At 38.7% G+C, this 25,445-nt stretch overlaps 1 protein-coding gene across 4 annotated transcripts in view; it reads right to left on the bottom strand.

Moving 5' to 3' along the window:
• The window catches only part of LOC131435536 (uncharacterized), a 37,820-nt gene extending 12,697 nt beyond the window's left edge, over window positions 1-25,123 (bottom strand). For all 4 annotated transcript variants that reach the window (XM_058603537.1, XM_058603540.1, XM_058603539.1 and 1 more), the window contains exons 1-2: window positions 23,705-25,123; window positions 5,121-5,810 (exon numbers count right to left, since the gene is read on the bottom strand). In XM_058603537.1, the coding sequence (XP_058459520.1) occupies window positions 5,121-5,810; window positions 23,705-23,873 (859 nt within the window). In that variant the 5' untranslated portion in view covers window positions 23,874-25,123. The remainder of the gene's footprint in view (window positions 1-5,120; window positions 5,811-23,704) is intronic.
• Window positions 25,124-25,445: the final 322 nt, after the last annotated feature.

The following is a 25,445-nucleotide window of genomic DNA, read 5'->3' as shown; positions in this document are numbered from 1 at the left end:
GAGCATTAAGGTGAAATCCACTGCCAAAATAAGGTACGCAATATTCCAACCGCATGAATTAAACGAATCACCGCACAAAGCGTATCGTGCAAAACCGACACATAGAAATACGAAATTTTATCAGTGATCGAGCACAGTGGGCTTACGATTCGTTTTGTATGCTAATAAAACAGGCACTAACGACGGTCATTTCAGTTAATAAATTTATAACCAAAATGCTCTTGTAATTGATTTTCTCACATATAGCGAAATTGTTCATTCTTTGTTACAGATCAAAATGTTTGGCATGATGGCAAATTTTACATCAAAAACCATAGAAAGAAGTTTTTTCGAATAAATCAAAAGATTGTGTTAACGCGTACCTCTACGTACATATACCGTTTCAGGGCAAAGTTGTTACTCGAGAAGCAGTTTATGTACACGCAAATGAATCTCGATTATTTATAACAACGAAACGATAAGTTGCCTATCAAACTTACTACTGCTTTGGCATAGTTAGTTTCCACCGGTATTTGCAGGTCCCAAAAAAGAGACTTTGGAGTAGATTAAATTCATGGTTGTGGAAAACTGTGATTAAATATATTATTGATTTGTTTAACTACACTCGGCAAACGAACATAACTGGGTTAAGGCTGGGTCTAAATAAACGATATATGATGATAATTGATTCATTTTGTTATAATTGTGTGTATAAACCCTTGATTACAAGTGAATAATATTTCACTACATTTCATGAATTTTTGGAGGAAAAATAGATACTTTTTATCCACGCTTGACGAGTGGATATTATTAATTTATAATTTTAGACTACCCAAGATTCAAGATGGTGGCTTTCAGTTAGTGGATATGATTTTAAATCGCAGAAATTAATTCTTAACTTATATTTAGAAATCCTTGATCGCCACAAACGATTTGTTGAGGATATTTCTCATATAAATGCAGGCGCGTACCCAGAAAAAAATTTCGGGGGGTGTTTCAGAACATGTTGATCAATTTCCATACAAATGGAACTTTTTATATAATTATTTGAAATTTTTTTATTGTGGAGTCGTTTGTTGAAAATTATTCATTTTATTTTTTACTTATTTGAAAAAAAGAGTTTACATAATATCATACTTTTTTGAGTTTCGGAGGGGGTTTGAACCCCTAAAACACCCCCCTGTATACGCGCCTGTATAAATGAATTTATGATTGAATTTAAACAATGTTTTTTTAATGTCATTGTGATCGATCTTGTTCCCTACAAAAACCTCTCTACAAACACAATCAATCAACTAGTACGCCCGGTTATCGATATTCGGAAGCGTGAAAAAAGTACGTCAGTCTAATTCGTATTTACCTCATTAAGTTATGTCTCTGACTTTTTTTTATCGTTTTCTTTTTTTTCTATAACTGTTCAACCATCTGTCCATTTCAGTGTTCCCAGACCTTTCTACGAACGTCATAAATAACTCATTTTTACAGTAGATGTAACCAATGTTGCTCGAATATCAAAAATGCAACGAACGCCAATGATCATCGTTCGCTTCCCTTCGACTTTGTTCGATAATCGTTCTAATATTCGGACTTGTCCGTATATTCGGGTGCAAACGAAGCCGATGCTGCTTCGTTGCTCGCACGAAGATCTATTCCTTGCAATTGTTATTCGCATTGAACATACCCCCGAATGACTTAACACGAATATGGAACGAATATTCATACAGCGATCATCGTCAAAACCTAATTCGCGATGATCGTTCGTGCTGTCATTGAAACATGCAAATTAAAACGTTTCCCCCTGCATTATTACCATAGCCTTATGTGTATGTGATGAACCATATCCCACCATAAGCACCTGGCATAAATTTGGGTATAGAACATAATTTTCCCCCTTAATACAAACCGATTAAACGAGCCTGACGAGATCCTGTGCTCCTGTTATTGTTATATATTTATTCATTCATTTATTTATTTACTATTATTGCGTCCATCGATTACAAAATCTCAATGAACTATTAGATTGGGAAAAAATCCATTTAATTTGAACAGTTTGTCATTCTCAAACGGACTCAAAAACTAACATCTTTTTAAAAACATCAACGCAAATAACAAAATAATAATTACAATGCAACTTAAAGATAGTTCGATGTCAACATTTCATAAGGGCACATAAACCAATGAGAGTTTCTCTTTGTTTACTTTCTCTTTTGTGAATATCTCCTCCTTACAAAGTATTCGTGTAGAATGAAAGACAATATCCCCATGTTTCCAACAGTACCAAATATGTCACGAACGTTTGTATAATAACGGCCCTTTTGAAATGTTGACGTCGAGTTCAGGATTGCGCAAAGGAACTTGACACATTTCGTTCTCGTTTACGCTGAAACCAAAGGGAGGGAGAAACCGGCATCGAAAAGTAGAAGAATGAAGGTTTATTTTCGTCTAGTAGTTTTCTATCATGGAGCACTAGAGTGGCGCTCATTGCGTTTTTATTTATAACTCGTTTTTGAAGAATCAATCGTACGTGCCAACTATTTGTGAGCTTAAAAAATATTATCAATAATGGAGGGTCTTCTACACAACCTGTAATGGACTCGTATCGGCATAAAAACGATCATTTTGCTTGTTTACTGCGGTGTCACGGTGGAAGTGGGCTTCGTCGCTCATCATTTTGTCGCATAGAGAAATCTCACCACTGCAGAATGGTTCAAAAGCGCAATTTCACGCTCTCAATTGATTACTCATAGGAACGTGGTTTTTGAGGTTGCTCAGAATTACAGACGCCATCTTTTGGCAAATTTTATTTATGTGATTAATCCCCCTACAAGTGAGATAAAAATATTATTTTAGCTCAAGGCCAACATAGGGGCTAAGTAACTTCGACAAAGTTGTTCAGAAAGTAATTTCAAACAAATTTGCAGAAGGCACTATTCCCGTAACTTGAGTGTAATTCATGATATAATGTATTTCTGAAAAGGATTTCCTAAAACCAGTTTTTGTAAGAAAACATATATATTTTCAATTTTTTTTAATTTTTACAAGTTATACAAAGTTTTTCATCATTAAAAACTACACAATTTTCTCAAACATACTACGCTGCTATCATTTCAGATTAATGAAATAGTGCCATTTTTCATGTTTTTTTTTACAAAATTCCAACTTGTCTATCATCAAAACGCGCAGAAGGATGGAGATGAGACTACTTACATATTAAACAACTTCAAAAGAGCTTTTATATCGTGGTTGAATTACTCGTCTGCGATCGTTTGCAGGCGAGATATGTTTTTTTTTTCAAATATTGGGGGATTATTCACAGAAAAAAATTTGCCAAAAGATGGCGTCTGTAATTCTGAACAACTTTGCTGAAGATACGGTACCTCGAAAACCACGTTTTTAATGAGTTATCAGTTAAGAGCGTGGAATTGGGCTTTTGAATCACTGTGCACTGCTTAGCATTTTAAGCATCTTGTTAGCGAAAGATAAATGTGCTCCATAATCCACCAGTTTACACTCCTGGGTGATAAACTCACGAATAGTTGTACCGTTCGACAGATTCTTCATAAACGAGTTATAAATGAAATCGCAGTGAGCGACACTCGAGTGATTCATGAGGAAAATATCCGCCCTAATTCTTTTACCTTTCGATGCCGTGATAGGTTTCTCCTTCCCTTGTTTGATTCCAGTGTAACCGGAGAACGAAATGTGTCAGGTTCCTTTGTGCAACCCTGTATTACAAGTATCGTTAATAAAACAACTATTTTAAAACTTTAAAGCACAGCAGAACGTTTCAGTTTCTTTGCGAAACGACTATATGATTCATCAAACTCGAAAAAATCCTCAACAGCGGTGAATGTTCGAATGGAAGCAGTTTTCGATTCGTTAAACTTAAATCGAGACCTATGAAATCTCTGCTGAAGTAGGGTTGTATTCCGCTGTGTCCTATTCGGTATTCGGTAATTTACTTCAGAGCGAAATTCAGGAGCATCAATGCCTACATTGATCAGTTTTGTAATTAATAATTCTTGTTGGATTTTTCGGCGCCGATGAAGCGTGTCGATTCCTAACAGTTGACATCTGTCCTGATGTAGCGGGAGATTTGCAGGGTTTTGCCAAGCTAAGTTTCGTAATGCCAGACGAACGAATCGCTTTTGAACTCTTTCAATACGTAAGCTCCGCGAAAGTTGACAAAGAATCCAAATCTCTGAAGCATTCTCTAAAATAGGGCGAACAAGGATTTCTAAAATCTTTAGCTTTTTTGCTAATAAAGCCAAATTGACATGATGCTTTTGAGATGATCAGTGATCGTTGTAAATCAAATGTTAATTTTTCATCTAGTAGTACTTCCAAATCGCAGATCTGGGTAACTCTAGTCAGAACTGAACCATCGATTTGATAGTCAAATATAACAGGACTCAGAGCACGGTTAAACGTGATCACCTGACATTTTTAGACGTTATTCAAAAGTTTGTGTCTGCTACACTAATCTACGAACAACTCTAGTACATGTTGTAGCCACCAAAAATCCTCCACCGTACGAATAACGAGATATAATTTCAATTTTCATCTCAATATATCATAACCCAAAGCAAATGAGACATCATTGAAAAATAATACGAAAAGCAACGGTCCTAAGTTGCTGCCTCGTAGAACTCCTGATTTGTTAGAGAATTAAATTCAAGTTAAACAGATTCATATTTTTGAAACAGCAACTTATAAGCTTTGTGATTAGATTTTTATTATTGTTATTGGCATCATTATACTTGTTTCTAATCACAGCGTGTATTTAAATATAACTTACTGTTTTATTGACAATATTACTACACCACCGACTGTAAAAATTTCATGTACATCGAAAACCTTGAAATGCAGATGCGTTTCTATTCACTCTTCCGACCACGCTTCTGGTAAAGTGGTTACGATTGAATGACTAAATGTTTTCTTGAATTATATCTTTGGAGACTTTTATATTTCACCATGTTATGTGTCTTGCAAATAGCAAAGAGAGAATTGCAACAAATTCCTCTCCTGTCGTATTCTTACAGAAAATCGGAAAAGTACATAAATGGAAATAAAATAAACTCATTTCACTCAACGGTGCACCAAATCAATAATTAAATATCAGTTTCATCGGTCGTACTTACTGAATGGAACGTACTCGTATCCGTTTGCGATTCGACCTTTTTTCGGTGGCAACGGTGGCCTTATAATGTACTTCGTCCCGTCCGGGCTGGTTATGAACGGCTGAATGTCCATCGCCTTCGAAAAACTCCACAGCAGATATATCACTCCGGCTTTCTGTTCCCACTCATCGAACAGGGCATCTCGCAGTCGCTGCGGCACTAGGATGTTAACTTCAGTTGAGTTTATTGTCACTGCGGTGAGTGCTCCGGACACTCCGATCGTTTCCTTGAGCGAAGTTATATCGGTGGGGTCTAACATCATGAGCGGTGGATTTTTCAGTTTGTGCACCGAAACGCTCGCTTGTTCGCTATGCCGAGCGGTGATTTCATGATAAGAGTGTTTCAGCGACTCGAAATACTCCGTATTTTCCGTTATCCAACTGGCGAACAAATGCCTCCGGAAGTTGTCATCGATTCCGGTCAAATTATCCACCCGTAAGTCATTCTGAAGGAATTCCTGAATGTAGCCCTCCTTGGAGATAGTTTTTTTCATATTTGCTATTCGGTTCTCGTTTATGTAGGAAAGGGTAGTGAAATTGCGGGTTGCGTTCGAGTGGGGCAGCACTGTCGGGGTCATTCCGTAGCGGCATATTTTCCACAACCCAGAATGTGATGACTTAAAGTAGCGTCTGGTCTCAGGAATGAAAATACCTGCAATGAAACGAAAACAAAAGAAAATGAGATTATTTCATTCAATCTAACTTTTCATTGTTCTTCGTTGTGTATGTTTATTTTTCGGGTCAAGAATCACGCCATTTATTTTCAGTTGGGAAAAAAAGTGATAGAAACCAATAGAACAGTTATTTGTCGCAGTAAATGTTAACTATGGATAACCTACAAGATTTATTTGCACACAAGAAATTATTGGATTAATTATTGCTTCATTGGAAGTTCTGAATGTTACAGGAAGATGATGTAAGTCGAAGTCTGCATGAGTAACCCGTTCACTACAAATGTGGCTTTGATATGTTAGAACCAGATCAACTGTATAGGGTTTCTCACGGAAGAGAAACAAGTAGGACTACTGGGAGATAGGACTGAGAAATAAACATCAGAGAGTTTATTATGAAGTATTTTCCCATTCCGATTATTTTGCCCACAATTTCAATGAACATATTTTGCATTTAGGTCCCCTATCACAAAAAATTTAGATTTACACCTTGTGAATTATTGCAAATCGTTTTTAAATACAGGCTCCGGCACTCGAAGTGTAACCAATTAAAAAGGCCATAAATTCAGTTTGGAAAATTACTTTTACTTAATTCAAAGTACAAAATGTGTAAAAATAATACAAAATTCAGAATCAATTCACTTTTGCTCGATATGACCACCTTTTGCCTTGACTTGATGACTTGAGAGAGCGAAGGAGTTGCTTCGTTTGGCCGAAAGCGGTCAATTTCCGAACATTGTATTTTCTGACGAGAAAATTTTTCCAATTGAGCAATTCGTAAACTCTCAAAACGATAGGGTTTACTTGACCGACCGTTCATACGAGAATTTGAGTCATCGATTGGCCACCAGGAGGCAGCACCCGCAACAGATAATGGTTTGGGCCGCTGTAACCGCAGATGGGCGCTCTCCAATCGTTTTCATCGAGCCTGGCGTCAAGGTAAATGCGACATATTATCGGGAAAGTATTCTGGAGGTTGCTTTGAAGCCGTGGGCAGACAAACATTTCGGTGGCAGACCATGGACGTTTCAGCAGGACTCGGCACCGTCTCACAAAGCTCGAGTGAACCAAGAATGGCTGAAAAACAACGTTCCGAACTTCATCACGTCCACACAATGGCTCTCGAATTCACCAGATGCGAATCAAATGGATTATTCTCCTTGGGCCATTTTGGAGAGCAAAGTCCGAACTAAAAGATACACCAGTCTCGAGGCGCTGAAAAAAGTTATTGTCCGCGAGTGGGCCAAAATACCTGCAAGTCACATTCGGCCAAACGAAGTAACTCCTTCGCTCTCTCAAGTCATGAAGTCAAGGCAAAAGGTGGTCATATCGAGCAAAAGTGAATTGATTCTGAATTTTGTATTATTTTTACACATTTTGTACTTTGAATTAAGTAAAAGTAATTTTCCAAACTGAATTTATGGCCTTTTTAATTGGTTACACTTCGAGTGCCGGACCCTGTAATTTGCTTTGTTCACCAGTGCATGGAATGGCAAATATTCTAAAACGATAAAATAGATTCCATGAGTGGTTTCTATTTCGTTTCTTTCTGAAGCTTTCGATAAATTGAGTGTTGATGGTTGATTTGCCGTTGGCCAAAAATGGCAACTCCACCACGCATTCCAGTGAACCTATCAAATCGATGAACCACAAAATGTGCGTTGCTTTTCAATTTGACAATTGGGTCACAAAATGTTTCTGTCACAATAGCAATAAGAATTTTGTAAAATTTGAGAAAATTGTAAAATTCAACTTCACTCAATTTTATAGATCGGGCATTCAGACCCGTACCCATGATTTCATTTCGGAAGTGGCCATCAGACAAAAAATATTGTTACTGAAGATTGTTTAGGTACATAATATTTGGTGCGCCGTTTACCGACGTTTTTAAGAGACACTTAAAACTTCCTTTGTCGGACAATCATTCTGCTCTCTTGCGTATAATAATGGATCCAGCCAAATATGTACTCGAAGTGCACTTGTGTTCCTTGTTTTTACCCTGGGGGCCCTTGACGGGATCAACTGACTTTCAGTTAGATAGGAGTACACAAATAAATCTTGACGCTGGGCCCATTAATACGTAAAAACGGCGCTGCGTTATCCCCAGCCTCAATATGGAAAAATGTTCAATTTGACGAAGCGTTTCACTCGACATTTTCGTGAAACGGGAAGCGTTACGACAAGTTTGAGAAGCTAGAAGGTGTTAAACACGATAATTTTCTTAAATTGAGAGTTACAAATTTTATAAGTTATTTTGTGGAAATTATGAATGTTATATCTGCTGTTGTACAACAAATCGTTCGAGAAAAATGTTCCGAACAGTGCTTAATATCGTAGTGAGTTCCACAATTTGGTCCTTTTGAGAGACAGGAATGAATCCCGTACAGCATCCTGATACTTTCTTTCAATGAAATGCAAATCCAAATAATGAAAAAATGAAATAATCGACATTCTGAATGCGGCTATTTTTATAGCTGTTAGGACCGCCCATTAGTGAAAAAGCTACAAACGAAATCACGTAAAAAGAAACCTCTTAACCAAAATTGGATCAGTTTGGATTCTATCGCCACTGCTAGCAGATGTATTACGTCAAAGCTGCCAGTTGTTTGCATTGGTGAAAAAACAACGAAAAGAGGACAAAAGTGGAGAGCATCACACAAAATCAGCCATTCTAATGGCTTTAAAAGTTTTCTAAAGAACAATTATAATTTCTTGCTCGCAAATCGAAGGTAATTATCCTTAGTTTAGTGCAAATCTAGAACAGTATGATTAGATTTGTGCACTTTTCGCTGTGTGAAATTCACAGTAATCAAGATTAAGTGAAGCCTTCTTTGTTTTTGCGAAAAATGTGAAAAAGGGGAGTGCTTCCATAGTTTATCTAATTGATATTCGTAAGTGATAAGGAACATGTCAGTTGTTTTCGTATTCACGGCCTTCAGTTATGCCTCTGACATACCCATCCGCCTTTTTTGTGATTTATGACGTTATGGAGCGTTACAAGCGTTACTCATTTATAAGTTACAAGCGTTACTTTTTAGTAAGTTTTAGGCATTACGAAGCGTTACCTTTTGTAAGTTACAAGCGTTACGAAGCGTTGCTTTTTGTAAGTAAAAGGCGTTACGAAACGTGACATGTGTTACTTTGTATAAGTTTTTGGCATTACGGATCGTTACATGCGTTAGTTTTTTGTAAGTCAAAGGCGTTTCGTGTATTACTTTTGTGTGAATTACAGGCGTTACGAAGTGTTACGCTCGTTACTTCAAAGCGTTACGAAAGGTTACATGTGTTACTTTTTTGTAATTTAGTTTTAGGTGTTACAGAACGTTGCATCCGTTACTCTTTTAAAAGTTTTGTGTGTTACTTTTTGTAAGTTATAGATGTCAAAAAGTGTTACAAGAGTTTTGCCATTCCAATTTTATTATATCGAAGTCGCTTATTTGCAAAATCTACTGGAAATATCAACATTATGAAATGATTAGAAATGATCCTACAACGACATGACATGTCTAACTCCCCCCAGAGGACGGGGGGAGTTAGAAGGGGGAAGGGGACCGGAAAGAGAAAGTTCGCGAGCATGCTTTAGTTAAGCAAAATTCTGCAGATGAGAAAAGTTCAAATTTGGCTGAATCCATTATTATACGTCAAAGAACAAATTGATTACTCGGCAATAGACGAGTGCTTCGAAGGGCGTCACAATTTAGTAACGTTTGTAAACTTCTCTCGGGCACAGTCACAAATTTTATTTGAATACTCCATAATGATAGTTCCAGTGGAAAAGTTTAAAGTGTCTGATAAAAAGGCCGGTAAAAGGCACACCGAGAATTAGATACATATACGGCAGGGACGTAGCATCGACTTCCGGACCTCCCGGCTTCCACCGCATACCCAACCAAGGAACAGCACCGCTCCATGGGCCATCCGCGGGGGGAAGGCCCCCCGGGATGTCAACCATGGCCCCCCGTCACCAACTACAGCACCGCTCCCACCAATGCACGGCCACGGCCTCACTGCCCGTCTGTCTTCGTCTCATCGGACCTCCCGGCAGCCGCCTCACCGCCAGCAGAACGATGATATCGTCCCGCGAGCACCCGCGGCTCCTCACCAACAACCACAGCACTGACACCCACAATCGCCCGAGATTCAGCGCTTCACTGTGTGCCATCCGCGGGGGAGGACCCCCCGGGATGTTGACCACGGCACCACCCTCCAACAATACAGCCTCGCCAACCGGAACCCGGCGACCGATCTACACCAATCCGATACAGGACACCACCCTTACGGACCATCCGTCAGCTGATTTCCCACTGGAATGCCGACCAGGACCTCCCCGCGGCCGAAGCAGGACCGTACTACAAGAATACCCCTCATGAAATGTATACAGAATTGTAAATTGTAATGTACCACTGTAAACACCCTACTCCCCCCAACATAAGCAGCCTTTGCCCCACCCCCCTCCCACCCTAAAACCTAAGCCCCCCCCCCCCCCCCCCAAAACTCGATACAAACCCGGTGAACGACCGTAACTAGGTTAAAACCGGGTATAAATAAACGATATAAAAATAATAAGATACATATACAGCATTATACAGGTATTTGTAATGTCATTCAGTTTAATCGAAGTCTTATATTGTACCATTTGTAAACTAAATAATTCGCTCGCCTAAATTAACCCGGTCGTTTTTTCCTCTTTTTTCTGTCTTCCACCATTCATTTTGTTTTATCATTAATTAGATCTACATGCCGACTCTAACCCCGTTGTTCGTTTGCGCTCGTTTAACACCCCATCCGCCAACCCTTGTATACCATTTATCTATCCTCTTTTCTCCTCTCTCTCACCTTTTTAGCAAGAGCACTATTACTAATCTATTTTGCTTGGTGTTTTCAACTAGTTATAGTGTTTTTGTTTTAACTGTTAGTTTTAATTCTTGTGTTAAGTCTAAATGTATCTGTTGGATCATTGTAATATGTTGATACAAATAATGAGGAGGTTGCATGCCTGCTGGAGAAAGAGATTGCCATCTCCATTGCCATTTTCCCTGCTCCCGAATAAATAAATAAATAAGTAGTTTTCAGTAACATTTTTTATCTGAGGCCCCTCCCGAAACGAAATCCTGGGTACGGGCCTGAGCAAAACTATGTGTTTTGTAATGCCAGAAGTATTACCGGTAGATTGACGTAGAACTGAGTTCGAGGTATTATTGAAGATTCAAGGGCTTAATAGTTCCTGTTTCGTGTATTGCATAAAACTTCCGTGTGGAAATGGAAAACAAAGGTTCATTTCTTCTCTATAGTACATAACCAGAGCTACCCATGATTTCGGTGTCTCCCTGAAGGAAAAATGACATGAGAAAAAGATAAACAAATCGATTGGTGTAGTGGGATTTGTAAAGATTTCTATTTTAATTGCCATGTGATTAGTCTATCCTGTTCTATTAAATAAATGGCTCGGTAAAAAGTAGGCGTTTTCTTTGTAAATCTGACACTAAATCATGTAGTGCATTAATATCGTTGCATAAAAGTATTCGTCATTAAACAGAAAAAAAATCAAAAAAATAAATTGGAACTCCTACAGAGAATTCGAAATTATTCTGCAACAAGCGTTGCAAGTTTAGTGACTATTTTGCTTCCTTTCCAGCATCTCAATCAATAAATACACTATGTGAAATGATTTAATCAGTTTTGCATGCAGAGATATAAGGAATTTCTAACAAGACAAACAATAACATAAATAAAATCGAATACGAGCGTGAAAGGAAGTCCACGAATCGTGTCGGCATGAAACAGCTGTTGCTGAGAATTTATGTCTGATCATTTTTATTTGTCTTTCCTTTCGCCGGGAGCAAGCGAGGTTATTTTTTTGTGTTGGATAGGCATGGGTGGGTTTACACGGAATATAAACAAATAGAGATTAATAATTGAACGGTAAATTCAACGACCGGGTCAAGTCACATAATTCAGCTATATTTGCAGTACCACGTTATATTTGTTTTACATGTTTTCATCGACCAGTGAGTTTACACAAGCTCCATAAAAATCATTTTTTTTATTATTCTGAGCTCAGTATTCATCACATCCAATTGTTTTTTTTCTCAAAGCGACAATATCTCTCATTAATTAGTTCAGCTGCTGAGTTATGATATCCTCTGATCCATAATTATAAGAAATAGTTGCGTTAGTAAATTTTATGTTTTATCGGGTAAGGGTCGGATTTGGGATAAATGATTTTTTAATTTCGCTCGGGTACGGGCCGGGATCGGGTTTGAAAAAAAATCTTACCCTACCATCTCTAATATACGTATGCGAGAGTATTGTCAAACTAGTAAGCACGAAAGTTGTGCACCACTGCACTATCACCAGTGAGGGCAACATCTGGCATAATATGTTACCTGCGTTCTATCTCAACGAGAGGCCTGTTGATTTCTAAATCTTTTCGCTGCTGTTTGCCATTCTTAAATTCCAATGATAATAGTCCGACGAACGTTCATCTTATGTTTAATATCATGTCAGTTGTTTGACCTACTTGTTGGTAAACTGTGGAAATCACATCGGGCTCATATTATTACTCCAGTTTTACCTACTTGAATAATTTTCAATTAAACAGACAATGGTTGTTTCAGTACTATTTGCAAGAAAGTTTAGACTAGATTTTTTATTGTCCAGAGCAACAAATCGCTTGACAAATAAAAAAGACCTGTTTTAATCCACCTAGTGGTGTAATGATGCCTTTCTCATATATATATATATATATATATATATATATATATATATATATATATATATATATATATATATATATATATATATATATATATATATATATATATATATATATATATATATATATATATATATATATATATATATATATATATATATATATATAATACTGTGGTGCTCTATTCAAAATGTTTCTCTTCGATTTTCGATTTCTGGATGAAACCAAGTGATTGTGCATTAACTAGTATAACCTACAGAATGAAACAGCGCTTTGATCGCTAAGAAAATGAAGTGGGCTCACGATTTTGTCATCGTACTCTAAACGACAGTTTAAATTTTTGTTGAATCCGAAAATGTGCAGTAATTTTTGGTAGGAGCATAAGACCTTTCATTTCATTTATAAGATTGAGAGTATCGGTTCTGAGAAAAGTGAGTTAGATCCATTTTTGAGCATATAACTATTATCTCCCGTCGTTAATTGAAAACCAGGATAGCCGGAATCGGCTTACTTAGTTGTCTACCGATAATTGCTATCGATTTGTGTAGTTTTGAGCCCAGTTTAGAGATTTTTTTACCTGTTTTGTTTCACCGGTGTAAGTGACGGTGTACAATATTTATTACACTTTACCCTCCGGAACCAGAAGTCGGATCCGGTTGAATTCAGGAATTCCGTATGGAATCACGAGACCTTTCATTTGAATCTAAGTTTATTAAAATCGGCTCAGCCATCTCCGAGAAAACCTAGTGAAATTATTTGACACACACACAGATTATCGATTTAACTTTAATAGATTGGTTATCAGATATTCCTAGTCGTAACCACATTAAACTTTTGCCCGGGAACCGACCCAAAGTCCATATTTATAAACGTTTTGTCGTCCATATCAGTGGATCCTGGGATCCTAGTGAGAACCTCTCTATGAATCAGTAATGAAGTAGCGACAGTGACATTATAAATGTCATTGAATTGTCGCTCACTTTACGAATGTATTAGTGTACAAGTCAGGCGACGTACACCGTTGTATTGTATTGTTGCTCACTGCGGCGAGATCGCTCGATACAAAGAAAGCCCCGGGGCCAGACGGTATCCCGAACGTGGCTCTAAAGGCGACTATATTGACAAAACCGGACATGTTCAGGGAGGTCATGCAGAGATGTCTTGATGAGCTTATGTTCCCAGACATTTGGAAAAGGCAGAGGTTGGTACTATTACAGAAACCTGGGAAACCCCCAGGGGACCCATCGGCGTATAGACCAAGCTGTCTGATAGACACTGTGGGAAAGCTCCTTGAGACAATCATCCTCAACAGGCTATCCCCCTTCATAGAGGAGGCAGGAGGACTGTCCTGCCAGCAGTACGGGTTTCGCCGAGACAGGTCGACGGCGGACGCCATAACATCGGTGGTAACCACGGCGGAGGTAGCTGTCCAGCGCAAACGACGAGGAATCCGCTACTGTGCGGTAGTAACGCTAGACGTTAAGAACGCGTTCAATAGTTTTTGTTGGGTAGACAATGCTGATTCCTTACTTCGACTGGGAGTACCGGAAGGGCTGTACAAGATTCTGGAAAGCTACTTCCAGAACCGAGTATTGCTCTACGAGACCGACGAAGGCACACGTAACACTCCAATCACGGCTGGAGTACCATAGGGATCTATCCTGGGCCCGATCCTGCACGGAACGACCGAAATTAGCTCTGCGCCTAATTCGTATTACTGTTTTTGAATTAGTTGATTTTAACAACAAAATTTCCAAAATAACTATAAAATTAGTTAAAATTTAGAATTTACTGTGCTGAAAAAAGCTCTTATTTTTAGAGAATGTGTTTAGTTGGCGAATATTCTGGACACAAACCAGCAATATTTCAATCCAAATTCTCATTGACAACTAATTTCGTTATTAAAATCAGAAACTTTGATTCTATTTATCTATCACCGTCATTACTGAAGGACAGCAGTGTCAAAGCAAAACAATCCATTAAAAAGCTAAAAGGGACAGTCTTGTTGAAACTGCTCGCAAATTGTTTAGATGTTTTTCGCATGTGTTACGATATATCCCTATATAATTTTCTAAACCGATATGTAAAAATGACGTAAACTGTTAGTGGAAAGTGTATTTATTCAGAATTTGTGCGCAGTTAAAGCGATTGTGGGTAATAATGTTTTTACGCGAAACAGTGAAGTGAGTTTCGAATGTTGCACTCTAATTGTACACGTCAAATGATGTTTTTTTTGTATCTTCTCATTCCGGGTTACGCCGTCCGGTGTACTACTTGTATTCGGATTTTGTTTTCCGAGTGCTCAAAGTTTTCAGTGAGAGAGTCAATTTCGCGAAGTCGAATGAAGAAAACAGCGATTTAGAAGTAAAATTTTTCAAAAAGAAGTTTATGTTTCGCTTATGTCTTTTTCTCCAATACAACATCGTATTTATACCTGCAAATATAGAAAAGATAACCGCGACTGAAATTTTTTTCGGTAGTAGTGTGCCATCTAGTGGCTAGTAGTCATTACGGTGTTAACGAGCGCCATATAGCTGCTAATTGCAGAAACCAATTCAACCATTTGTGTTGGTTGAAAACAACGTTTTTTTTTCTCTAATTCAACTAAAAAATTAGTTGAATGGATATGAAGCGTGCCTTAGCTAAGAAATGACAGCACTTTTAATTGGTGAATTCAACTAAAAAAAATAGCCATTTCAACAAATATTTTATTATTATTAAGAGAATTAGAATTAAAAAATCTAAATTAGCAAAAGTAAGATTTTTTTAGTTGTCTCAAAAAATAACTAACTAAAATCAGAAAATCAACTAATTTTTTCGCCAAAATGCTAATTTCGGTCTTTCCGTGTGTGGAATATAATGTACGATGGAATACTGAGGTTGAGGCTCCCTCCGGGTGTCAAGATAGTCGGGTTCGCGGACGACGTCACACTGACAGTCTACGGCAAATCCATCGAAGAGGTCGAACTGAGAGCATCACACTCAATCTGCTTGGTAGAGGACTGGCTGCGTAGCAGGAAACTGCAACTCGCGCACCACAAAACAGAGGTGATGGTTGTAAACAACCGCAAATCGGAATAGGAGGCGTTGGTACATGCCGGAGATTGCGTGATCCCCTCCAAGAGACTACTGAAGCAATTGGGTGTGATGCTTGACGACAAACTCAGCTTCAGCAAGCACGTTGAATACGCCTGCAAGCGTGCATCAAAAGCGATCGCGGCGCTCTCACGATTTATGGCCAACAGCTCGTCTGTGCGCTCCAGTAAACGTAGGTTACTGGCAGGAGTGGTAAGCGTCGGTTCGGGAGGACTTCCCTCGTCGGGGAACCCTCCGTCGGTGTAGGCTAGATCTTTTGGCGGAGACTAGTCGAGTAGTTCCGCGACGTAGCATCAGTTTTGGGTCGTCGAGGCGCCAGTGAACCGGAAGTTACCCTCCAGCCGGCATCACTGGACCGACCTCGTCATCCAACTGGTCGATCCCTCGAGAGCAGGATGCTGATCCCCATTCTGCATAAATCTGGGGAGGGTGCTGTGAGCACCAATAGCCTTCCACCCCGAAGTAATACCTAACGGTGGTGCCGGGGAGGTAGGGTTGGAGATCCAAGGTGTTTTAGTGGGTAGTTCCAATCAACAGTTGAATAGTCCTGTGGAGAGTCCCACACTCCGTGCGTAAATGCATTTCACCTTGTAAAAAAAAACACCGTTGTATTGCACTCAAGCAAGAGGAATGAATAATGCTTACCCAGACATGCCTTTTCATTGTTTTGGCAGGAAATCTAGAAAGAATTGGTCATTTACTAGTTCTATAAAGCCGAAAAGTTCGAAGATTTATATTTATATGCTATTTATTATTTATATTTAAGGAAGAACTAGCACGAAAACGAGCTAAATCGGAGAAAACGAACAAGAAAACGAACTGGAAATTCAGAACGCTTTTTCCTACTCAATCCAGACAAATTTCCGAATCAATAGGTTGGGCGCAAAATTCAATCGGAATCGGTTTTCGCACCGGAGTCGGAATTCATACTGCATTCACATGGAATTATGAATGAACATTTTTCGCCTACTCGGATTTGATTCAGAATTAAGTTTCTGAGTAAGTGGGTGAATCGTTTTAAAGAGAAAAGAATACGCGCAAAATCTCGCTCAAAGTATGGTCAGTCACTTTTTGACACAGGAAACAATCAAACATAGCCCAAAATTGTGTATAAATGATTTTTTTGCCTTTTTGATATCTTACAATTGTTTCGTACTTGATAAATTTCTGATTGTATCAATGAAATGTAGACAAAAATCCTCAAACTTGTAATTAAGATCTAAGATACTCTCACTGATTATATTCAAAACCGACATGACACTCATACTTATTTAAGAGAAACGTCTCAAAATACAGTCTGTTACATAAGAGCGTGGTCACTGTTGTGAGAAAATGAAACGACTACTTTTGAATATTGTTTTATTAGATAAAAAACTTACATGCAAATACATTACACCCAAACCTCCGTTTACGAACACTTTGTATACGTTACCTCTTTTTACGTAACTCTTTTTACGAACCAAATCCCAAATAACGTAATCTTTTTGCCTTTCTCATATAGAAAGGGTGAAGCGATTTTCACAAACAAAGATTCAAATGAAAGGTCTCATAGTCCCATATCCTGCTATTGAATTTCATTCCGATCCGACTTCCGGTTCCGGAGATATAGGATGATATGTACCAAAAAAGTAAAAAAAATATGCACTCACTTTTTTCAGAGATGGCTGAACCGATTTTCACAAACTAAGACTCAAATAAAAGGTATTATGGTCCCATAGCTTGCTATTGAATTTCGTTTGAATGTGACTTCCGGTTTCGAAGTTATATGGTAATATGTGAAAATTTGAGAAAAAGTTTACACTCAATTATCCCTGGAACAACTCAACCGATTTTCGCAAACTTAGATTCAAATGAACGGTCTTATAATACCCTAAAAATTTGTGCAACATTTTATCTGGATCCTACTTCCAGTTCCGGAACTAAAGCGTGATAAGTGGAAAATTACCAATTTTATTAGTATTTTTCCACGAACGATGGTTAAAAACAGGTACAAATCCTATAAAACTGTCTGATAAACTCTTCTAGTTTGCAGAGCTTGTTAGTTTGTGGGCATAAAAATTTAATTCGGCACTACTGGTCCCCTCTTTTCCTGTTCCGAGAGCACCGAAAGTGGAGAAGAAAAACTCTTAAAACTTAATTCATTTCGATTTCTCTGCGATGCTTGAACCGATTTTAACAAATCTTGATTTGAATTAAAGTTCATATTGTCTTTAAACCTACTGTGAAATTTCATCCGGATCCGACTTCCGGTTCCGCAGTTACAGGACGATGAGTGTCAAAGTTTTCAAATCGCCATATAGAGTGACAATTTGTACAACACCGAAAGAAGAAGAAAACACAAAACGAACAAGGCGTGCTTTGTTCTATTTCGTACACGTTGTGTAGTGATGTCAATAATAATAATAACAATCCTACTACATGTTCTATGCAGCTGATTCATGCTGTTTAGCTTGACTTACATATGCAAAAGTAACAGAAACGCAGGTTCGTTTCGTTAGATTTAGTTTAATTGGTTTAAACGAAATAGAGCATGAGATAGTCAGTATAAGTTTAACTACGTTCAAAACTGTTCCAATTTGTAGGTCATATTTGTTGGTAGCAAACGAACCAACTTTGGCTATTCCGTTCATCTGAATCCGGTTTCGGGAGAATTGGAAATAGTGATTGGAAACTGCTAAAAGGATCTCACTCACTTTTCTTGGAGATGGCCGAATAGATTTTCACAAACTTATAGGTTCAAAAGAAAAGCCTTACAGTTTCATACGGAATTCCTCAATTTGTTGTGGATACTACTTTCGGTTCCGGAACTACAGGTTAAACAGGATTTATAGAGTTTGTGAGATTAGATCCGAACAAATTATCCTATTCCTATTCAATAAACAGTTGTTTTTGCGAATTTCACGGTTATATTTATGATGTAATAAGTAATATGAGAAAGGCATCATTACACCACTAGGTGGATTAAAACAGGTTTTTTACGAACCAAATCCCAAATGACGTAAACTTTTTTTACGAACCTACTTCGTAAAAAGAGATTTTGGCATACATCGAAAGCGATTTCCGGCTCATATATATTCCATGGAAACTACTACAATATGGGTATTTTTGGAACGGGTTTAAAGAGTAGATTCCGGAAAATGATGTTCGAAGTGGTTTTGAAATTCAAGATGGCAACTTCCGGTTTCTTGATATTCCTTGAAAAGACTTATAATATGGGTATTTTCGGAAAGAATTGGATTTCGAAACAACCACAAATAACTTTTTTTCGGCACCTATACACCAAATCTGTTCTGAAAATATCCATATTGTGAGTATTTTCGAGAAATATAAATATACCGGAAGTGGTCATTTTGGATTAGAAACGACCACAAACATCGTTTTTATGGCACCACATCAAATCCTTCCTGAAAATACCCATACTGTGAGAGATTTCAAGGAATATAGATGATACGGAAGTCGCCATCTTGGATTTTGGAACAACTCTAAACATTGTTTTCCTTCCAATCAATTCTTTTAGAAAATACCCATATTGTAATTGATTTCAAGTAATATCAAGAAACCGGAAGTCGCCATCTTGGATTTAAGAACCACCTCAAACATCGTTTTCCGGCATCTACTCATCAATTCCGTTCCGAAAATACCCATATTGTTAGGAGTTTTAAGCAATATCTATAAACCGGAAGCCGCCATCCTGGATTTTGAAACGAGCCCAAACTTCATTTTCTTGCACTCACTCTTCATATCCGTTCCGAAAATAGCCATATAATGGGCGGTTTCCACATTTATTATACAAAACTTTTTTTACGAAGTAAATTCCAAATGACGTAAACTTGTTTTACGAGCTACCTCTTTTTACGAGCCCTCGTTTAGTTCGTAAATGAAGGTTTCGGTTTAATAGCAAGTCCAATCCCCTTCAGCGTTAATAATGTCTTGACCCCATTAGGCATACTTTGAGCGAGGCATCGGGCGACTGAGAGGGCCAATCCAAGGTTACGACACCATGGCCCATTTAAGACTTACTAGTACTTCGAAATTTCAAATTTTTGAACCTTTTTTTGGTCAATTTTGAAGCACGTTCGCGCAAAGTAGTCTTTTTCTGACAATACACCAACAGATTTGGAAAGTCGTCGACATTTTTCACCTCTTTAACACGATCACCAACTTACTCACAAACTGTTTCGACTTTTGCATGTATTTCGCCGCGGCAGCTTGGGTCATTTCGGGTGCGAGCACAAAAAACTGCTTCGAAGCGCGAAGCGTACGCGGTACCCATTTTGGAACAATGCTGAGATCGAATTCCAAACAATAGTCAGCTGATTTATTCCCTTTGATTTATAAACCTCAAGCAGAATGGTCCACTTGCCAGTAATATGCTCTTATAGTGGTTTTCAGTAGGCTTTCGTGGAGTTTAGAATTTTAATGCAAGATTTATGATGTAGCAGCTACACCTCATTGAAACGTTCCATAATCCGTTTGTGGTTTTTTAGAAAAGCAACTAAAATTTTAGAGTTTGGAAAAATTGATCAGAAAAAGCACATTTCACAATCAGAGAATGCACATTCACAAACTCAGTGCCTGAAAAAAACACTTCCAATATTTTCATTCATGAAACAAGCATCCACAGAACTCTGAATCTCGAAGTTTACAAGTGATTTTTTGTGTCAGCAAAACTTCATGACAAAGTGAGAAGAGTCTCCGATGATACTTCGATGCTAAATTTTCACTACGCTTCAGTTCTACATGGAAGTGATGCGTGCAAGATTTAATTATTATATTTTCATCAACAAAAAATATCTACTGAATAAATTCGCAACTGAGCCGTAACTGAGAAATGATTACTGCAATACTTTCGATGCACGAAGTGTGGTTAATATGAATAAACATATGTGAGTTCACCAGTTCGGTTTTACATCTCATCCAAGTCAGTCGATAAAACAAAACCGCTTACGTTCTGGACGGAAGAAATCAAGTACAGTATTGTGTAGTGAACAATAGAACGATCTCGAAATGAGTGAACCAAACGAACAAAAGCTACCGCCGCTACGAAAGAATACACTTTTTGTTGTCTTCAGGCAGTGCAAAATTCGACCTTCTATACGAGAACTTGAAGGTTTGCTTAAGGAGCAAATGCATCTTGACATTAAACGTGTGCATTTACTTCAATGCAATAAGACGAATAATGTTGTTTACATCCAGTTTTTCAAAAAGTTAGATGCAATTCAATTCGCAAAAGACGATAACAATGTGCATTATGTGGAGCACGAGAACATTAAGTACAACATTCCAGTATATATGGATGATAGTGCTATAGAAGTGCGTGTGAATGATCTTCACTCAAGCGTCACCGATTCTTATATTCGCAAAACTATGTCCCAATACGGAGAGATTCTCTCTATCGAAAAAGAAAAGTGGAAGAATTTTTCCCCGGTATTCTAAATGGCGTACGTTTATTACGCATACACTTGAAGAGGCCTTTACCTTCTTATGTGATTTTCGGTCAAGATGCAAGAATTTCGTGCAAATCACTTGTTACCTATGACAATCAGATGGCCACATGTCAATATTGAAAAAAGCTGTTCACTACGGTAAGCCATGTGATAAACTGGACAAGGAGACAACTACACCAAAGGACAACGGTGCTTCCTCCACACAAATCCCAAGCAACCCCAGTACACCTGTGACAGCCGCCAACAACAATGAAGCATCCCCTTCAACGAAACCATCAGTATCCTCTATAGAACAAAGTACACCGGCTGCAGTTAACAACTTACCCTCCAACCAACCAGCAATTGCAACCAATGTACAACCAGGTACTTCTACAGCAACTAGCAACGAAAAGAAGACGAAAATCGACAACAATACCATCGATGCGGCAATGGATGACGAGACGAGCCACGAACAAAGTGCCCCTCAATCCTCGCAGGAGGAAAATGGAAGCTCCTCTCCCCCTAGAAAAAGGGTGACAACAAGATCCAACTCAAAAAAAAAAATTATTTTAAAAATCGGCTCTATCGGCCACGTAAAGCTTGTACGCAAATAGGCCTGAATAAAAAATATCTTTAAAAAAAATATGTGAGTTCTCTGATCAAATAATATGTGAGTTCTCTTATCAGTTGCGATTTACGAAATTTTGATTTTTTCCCAACACTGCTAGTGCCCAAAAATGGGACCATTATCACCCCACTGCTTAGTTTCGATTTTGCGTAATCATAATACAAACAACAATTATTTTATCATGAAAACCATTAGTACCACTCAATTCAGCGCATCTTGATTAGCTGAAGGCACTCACCAAATATTAAAGACTGTCCCAGAAAGTATGGACGCAACCAACAACCTCTGCCATTTCGCAATGGTTCAGAATCTGTCATTTTTTATGGCTGCGTCCTGTTGTTTATACTCTTCTCTAACCACTTGTTTTCATTAGTTTGTTTCGAAATGCGTGGACTTTCAGCAGAACAACGTCGAAAAATTGTGTACAAATGGTGCACATAACGCGGACTGTCACTGAGAAAGACAGCAAAAATGGAAGGAGTAAGTGAAAAAGCCGTGCGAAATGCAATCAAGAAATTCGGTGACGATAACACCTTTCAGGATAAACCGAAACGCTCCTGCTAACCCTCAGCTGGATAAACGTTTACTGAAGGCGTTCGAGCAAAAGAAAGAGGTTTCAGTTCGGGATGTTGCCAAAAAAGTGGGCACTTCGAATCTTCTTCGTGCACAGTCAAATCTTCTTCGTGCTAAAGAACGTTTGAATCTTCAAACCTATAAGAAGCAGAAACAACCAAACCGTAGTCCGAAACAAGAAGCATCGATCAGGCCTTGGGTTCGAAAGCTGTACAATACGATTCTTGCTGGAAATTAAACTGTATAATCATGGACGACGAAACCTACGTGAAACTCGATTACAAATCCTTGCCGGGATCATAATATTATACGGTGCGAGAAGGGCAAGTGTTAAACCAGTCCGAGACATCGATTGAAGTCGAAAAATTTGGTAAGAAAGCTATGGTCTGGCAAACAATTTGTAGCTGCGGTAAGATTTCGAAACCCTTCATCACCACTGCTTCAATGAACAGCGAAATATACATCAAGGAATGTTTACAAAAACGACTTCTACCCATGATTCGAAGCCACGAGAATCCTGTTGTCTTCTGGCCAGATCTTGCTTCTTGCCACTACTCGAAATCAACAGTAGTATGGTATACTACCAAAAATGTCACTTTCGTCCCAAAAGACATGAATCCACCAAATTGCCCACAACTTCGACCAATTGAGGAATTTTGGGCATTAACGAAGGCACATCGTAGGAAACATGTCTCGGCAGCCGAAACCATTCAACAGTTCGAAAAAGATTGGAAAAGAGTGTCAAAACTTGTCGCCAAGAAGTCTGTACGGAATTTAATGGGGAACGTTCACAAAAAGGTGCGCCAGCTAGTCTACAATGGCTAAGTAGCAAATGTTGAGAATAATATTCTGTGGTTGTAGTCTAATATTATCAGTATATCGAATGAAATTTGAATATCTAACACTTGTGAATTATTTACTGCGAAATCAAAGTGCGTCCATACTTTCTGGGACAGTCTTCATTTGTTCCATAACCCAAACATTATGGAACTAGATAATTTTATTTATGACGAAAAAATGATACTTTCGCACTCATCGACTATTGAGGCTCAACTCAGTGGACGGAATGCCAAATGATCATATAACAATTGTAGTTAAGGCTCGGGCCCACGTATAGAGGGCTTAGCCGATGAAATGTTACATTTAGTGTTTGAATTATTGCAAGTGACCAATTTCCGCCCCGGTCTTCTCTGCGTATGCATTCTCACAAATTTGAGTACTTAAGATAAATTGTTTGCGAAACATTTTGAAACTCCTCAAGAAACTTTGATTATGAGTAGCACTGTCATTGATACGATTCAACGCAAAATATAAATACTAAATTGTTTTCGCCAAACAATTAAAACATTTGCTTGTCTGCGAGCTCATACCGCCGTTACAAGGTGCATATGGTTAAGCCACACACAAGAGAAAAACTGAATAAAATGGTGCACCAACCTTGACCACCTGTTACGACGAACCAATGATCGGTCGAGACGGCAATGATCCACACTATCATAGCGACACCGATGAGGATGCTACACCCGAGCAGTATCCGCCGTTGACGGTAGAATTCCTCCATCAGCGGTTTCCGCTCCTCCTCGTGGCCAACCGATGAGGTGGACATTTTGAATGGCTGTTGTTGATGGAGCTACTAAAAACGTTGGCAACTGTTGTGGTTTTCCTTATTTACTATCACACAGATTAAATATGAGCACACCCAACTCTTCAGGAAGTTGCTGATTGACAGCTAGTTGACTGATACGGATGCCATAAACGTTGGATTGTCGGTCGATTCAATTCTCTCATCTACTGGCCAATCTTCCGCAGTTCTTTCACCTGACAGACTGAAGAATTTTCCCACTAGAATGATTTGGTCGGATGCAATTTGCGATGCACACTTTGTTACAACCTATTTACACTTTTTGCGCCTTCCTTCCTTTCGGTGGTGATTATTTTTAAAAACTCAATTTCATGTGATATCACTGTGGTTAAACATTGAGAAATCAAGAGAGTCACATTTTAACTGTCCGGCTTAGTTACTGCCTGTTGTTACTCGCAGTTTCGTCCGATGGGACCCGACATTCACGGCTCGTGGGCTACAAAACGAAAAGTGAAACAATATTCTTCACAATCTGCGACCGATAACTGAGCAACTGATGATGAGAATGCGAACCGAGGAATGAACTTATTTGCGAACTGAGCTGGGAGAGATTCAATAACTATTTCAAAATATTGCACTACTTTTTCTTAGGTGTCATATCACTATTCGTTGCATGCGTAATCCTGCTTGAATCCGTTATCCGAATGCCTAATCGATAAATCTCTGATGATTTTCCACTTAACCGAGCACCGTTATCAACAAACACCGGTTAACTATCAACGGAAAACAGTTGCCGCTTGGAACCAAAATGGAAGTGATTATTGGCGGAACCAAGAATCCCTAAAAATAGGAACCCCTTGTTTTGTGTCGATGCTTAGGCACCGTCGTTCACCGGCATGCCATCTATCACGCACGCACGCACGTAACGCACTGACTTTGTGTGCCGCCAGTCTGTCGAAACTCAACACACGCGAAAGATTCTCTCTTTTTCCGCTTGTTCGACTCGGGGAAACTGAAAGTAGCCGACTGACGACTGATGGACTGACTGACTGACTGACCGACCGACCGTAGCTCGCTTATCGGAAAATTCGCGCAACCAGTGGTTGTGTCATTGTGTGTGCAAAAGATAGACGATATCCGATGTCCCGTCAATGTAGGATTTTTCTTTCGGGTTTTCCTTCTGCAGCTGAAGCGCAAAACGAAACGATGGGAAATTTGCAAGTAAAAGGGACAAACCGAGCGCTTCGGATGCTACTCGATTGTCTTCCCTGTTGTGGCCCAGATAGGTGACTGAAAATAGAGACCCCAGAAACGACTAGCCCAAGTCGGTCCGAGAAAGAAGAAGAAGAAAAAAAAAAGAAACACAATGACCGTGCGCTGTTAGTGAAATTGGTTTGTATTGGTCCGTTTCACTCGCAATTATTGCACTTTCTGCAATCAGGGAATGATGCACTACCGCAGATTCATGCTACCACAGGCTGAGGACGGTGAACCACTATTTGTACTTGTTTTGTCATTTCAATTTAAACATTTCAAAGAGCACGCAGAGAAAAAACACTTTAAAATAATCAAATTTAGTAGTGACAAAAGAAAATC

Source organism: Malaya genurostris, chromosome 3 (assembly GCF_030247185.1).
Source record: "Malaya genurostris strain Urasoe2022 chromosome 3, Malgen_1.1, whole genome shotgun sequence".
Lineage (NCBI taxonomy): Eukaryota > Metazoa > Arthropoda > Insecta > Diptera > Culicidae > Malaya > Malaya genurostris.
This window is presented reverse-complemented; position numbering and strand designations above follow the sequence as displayed.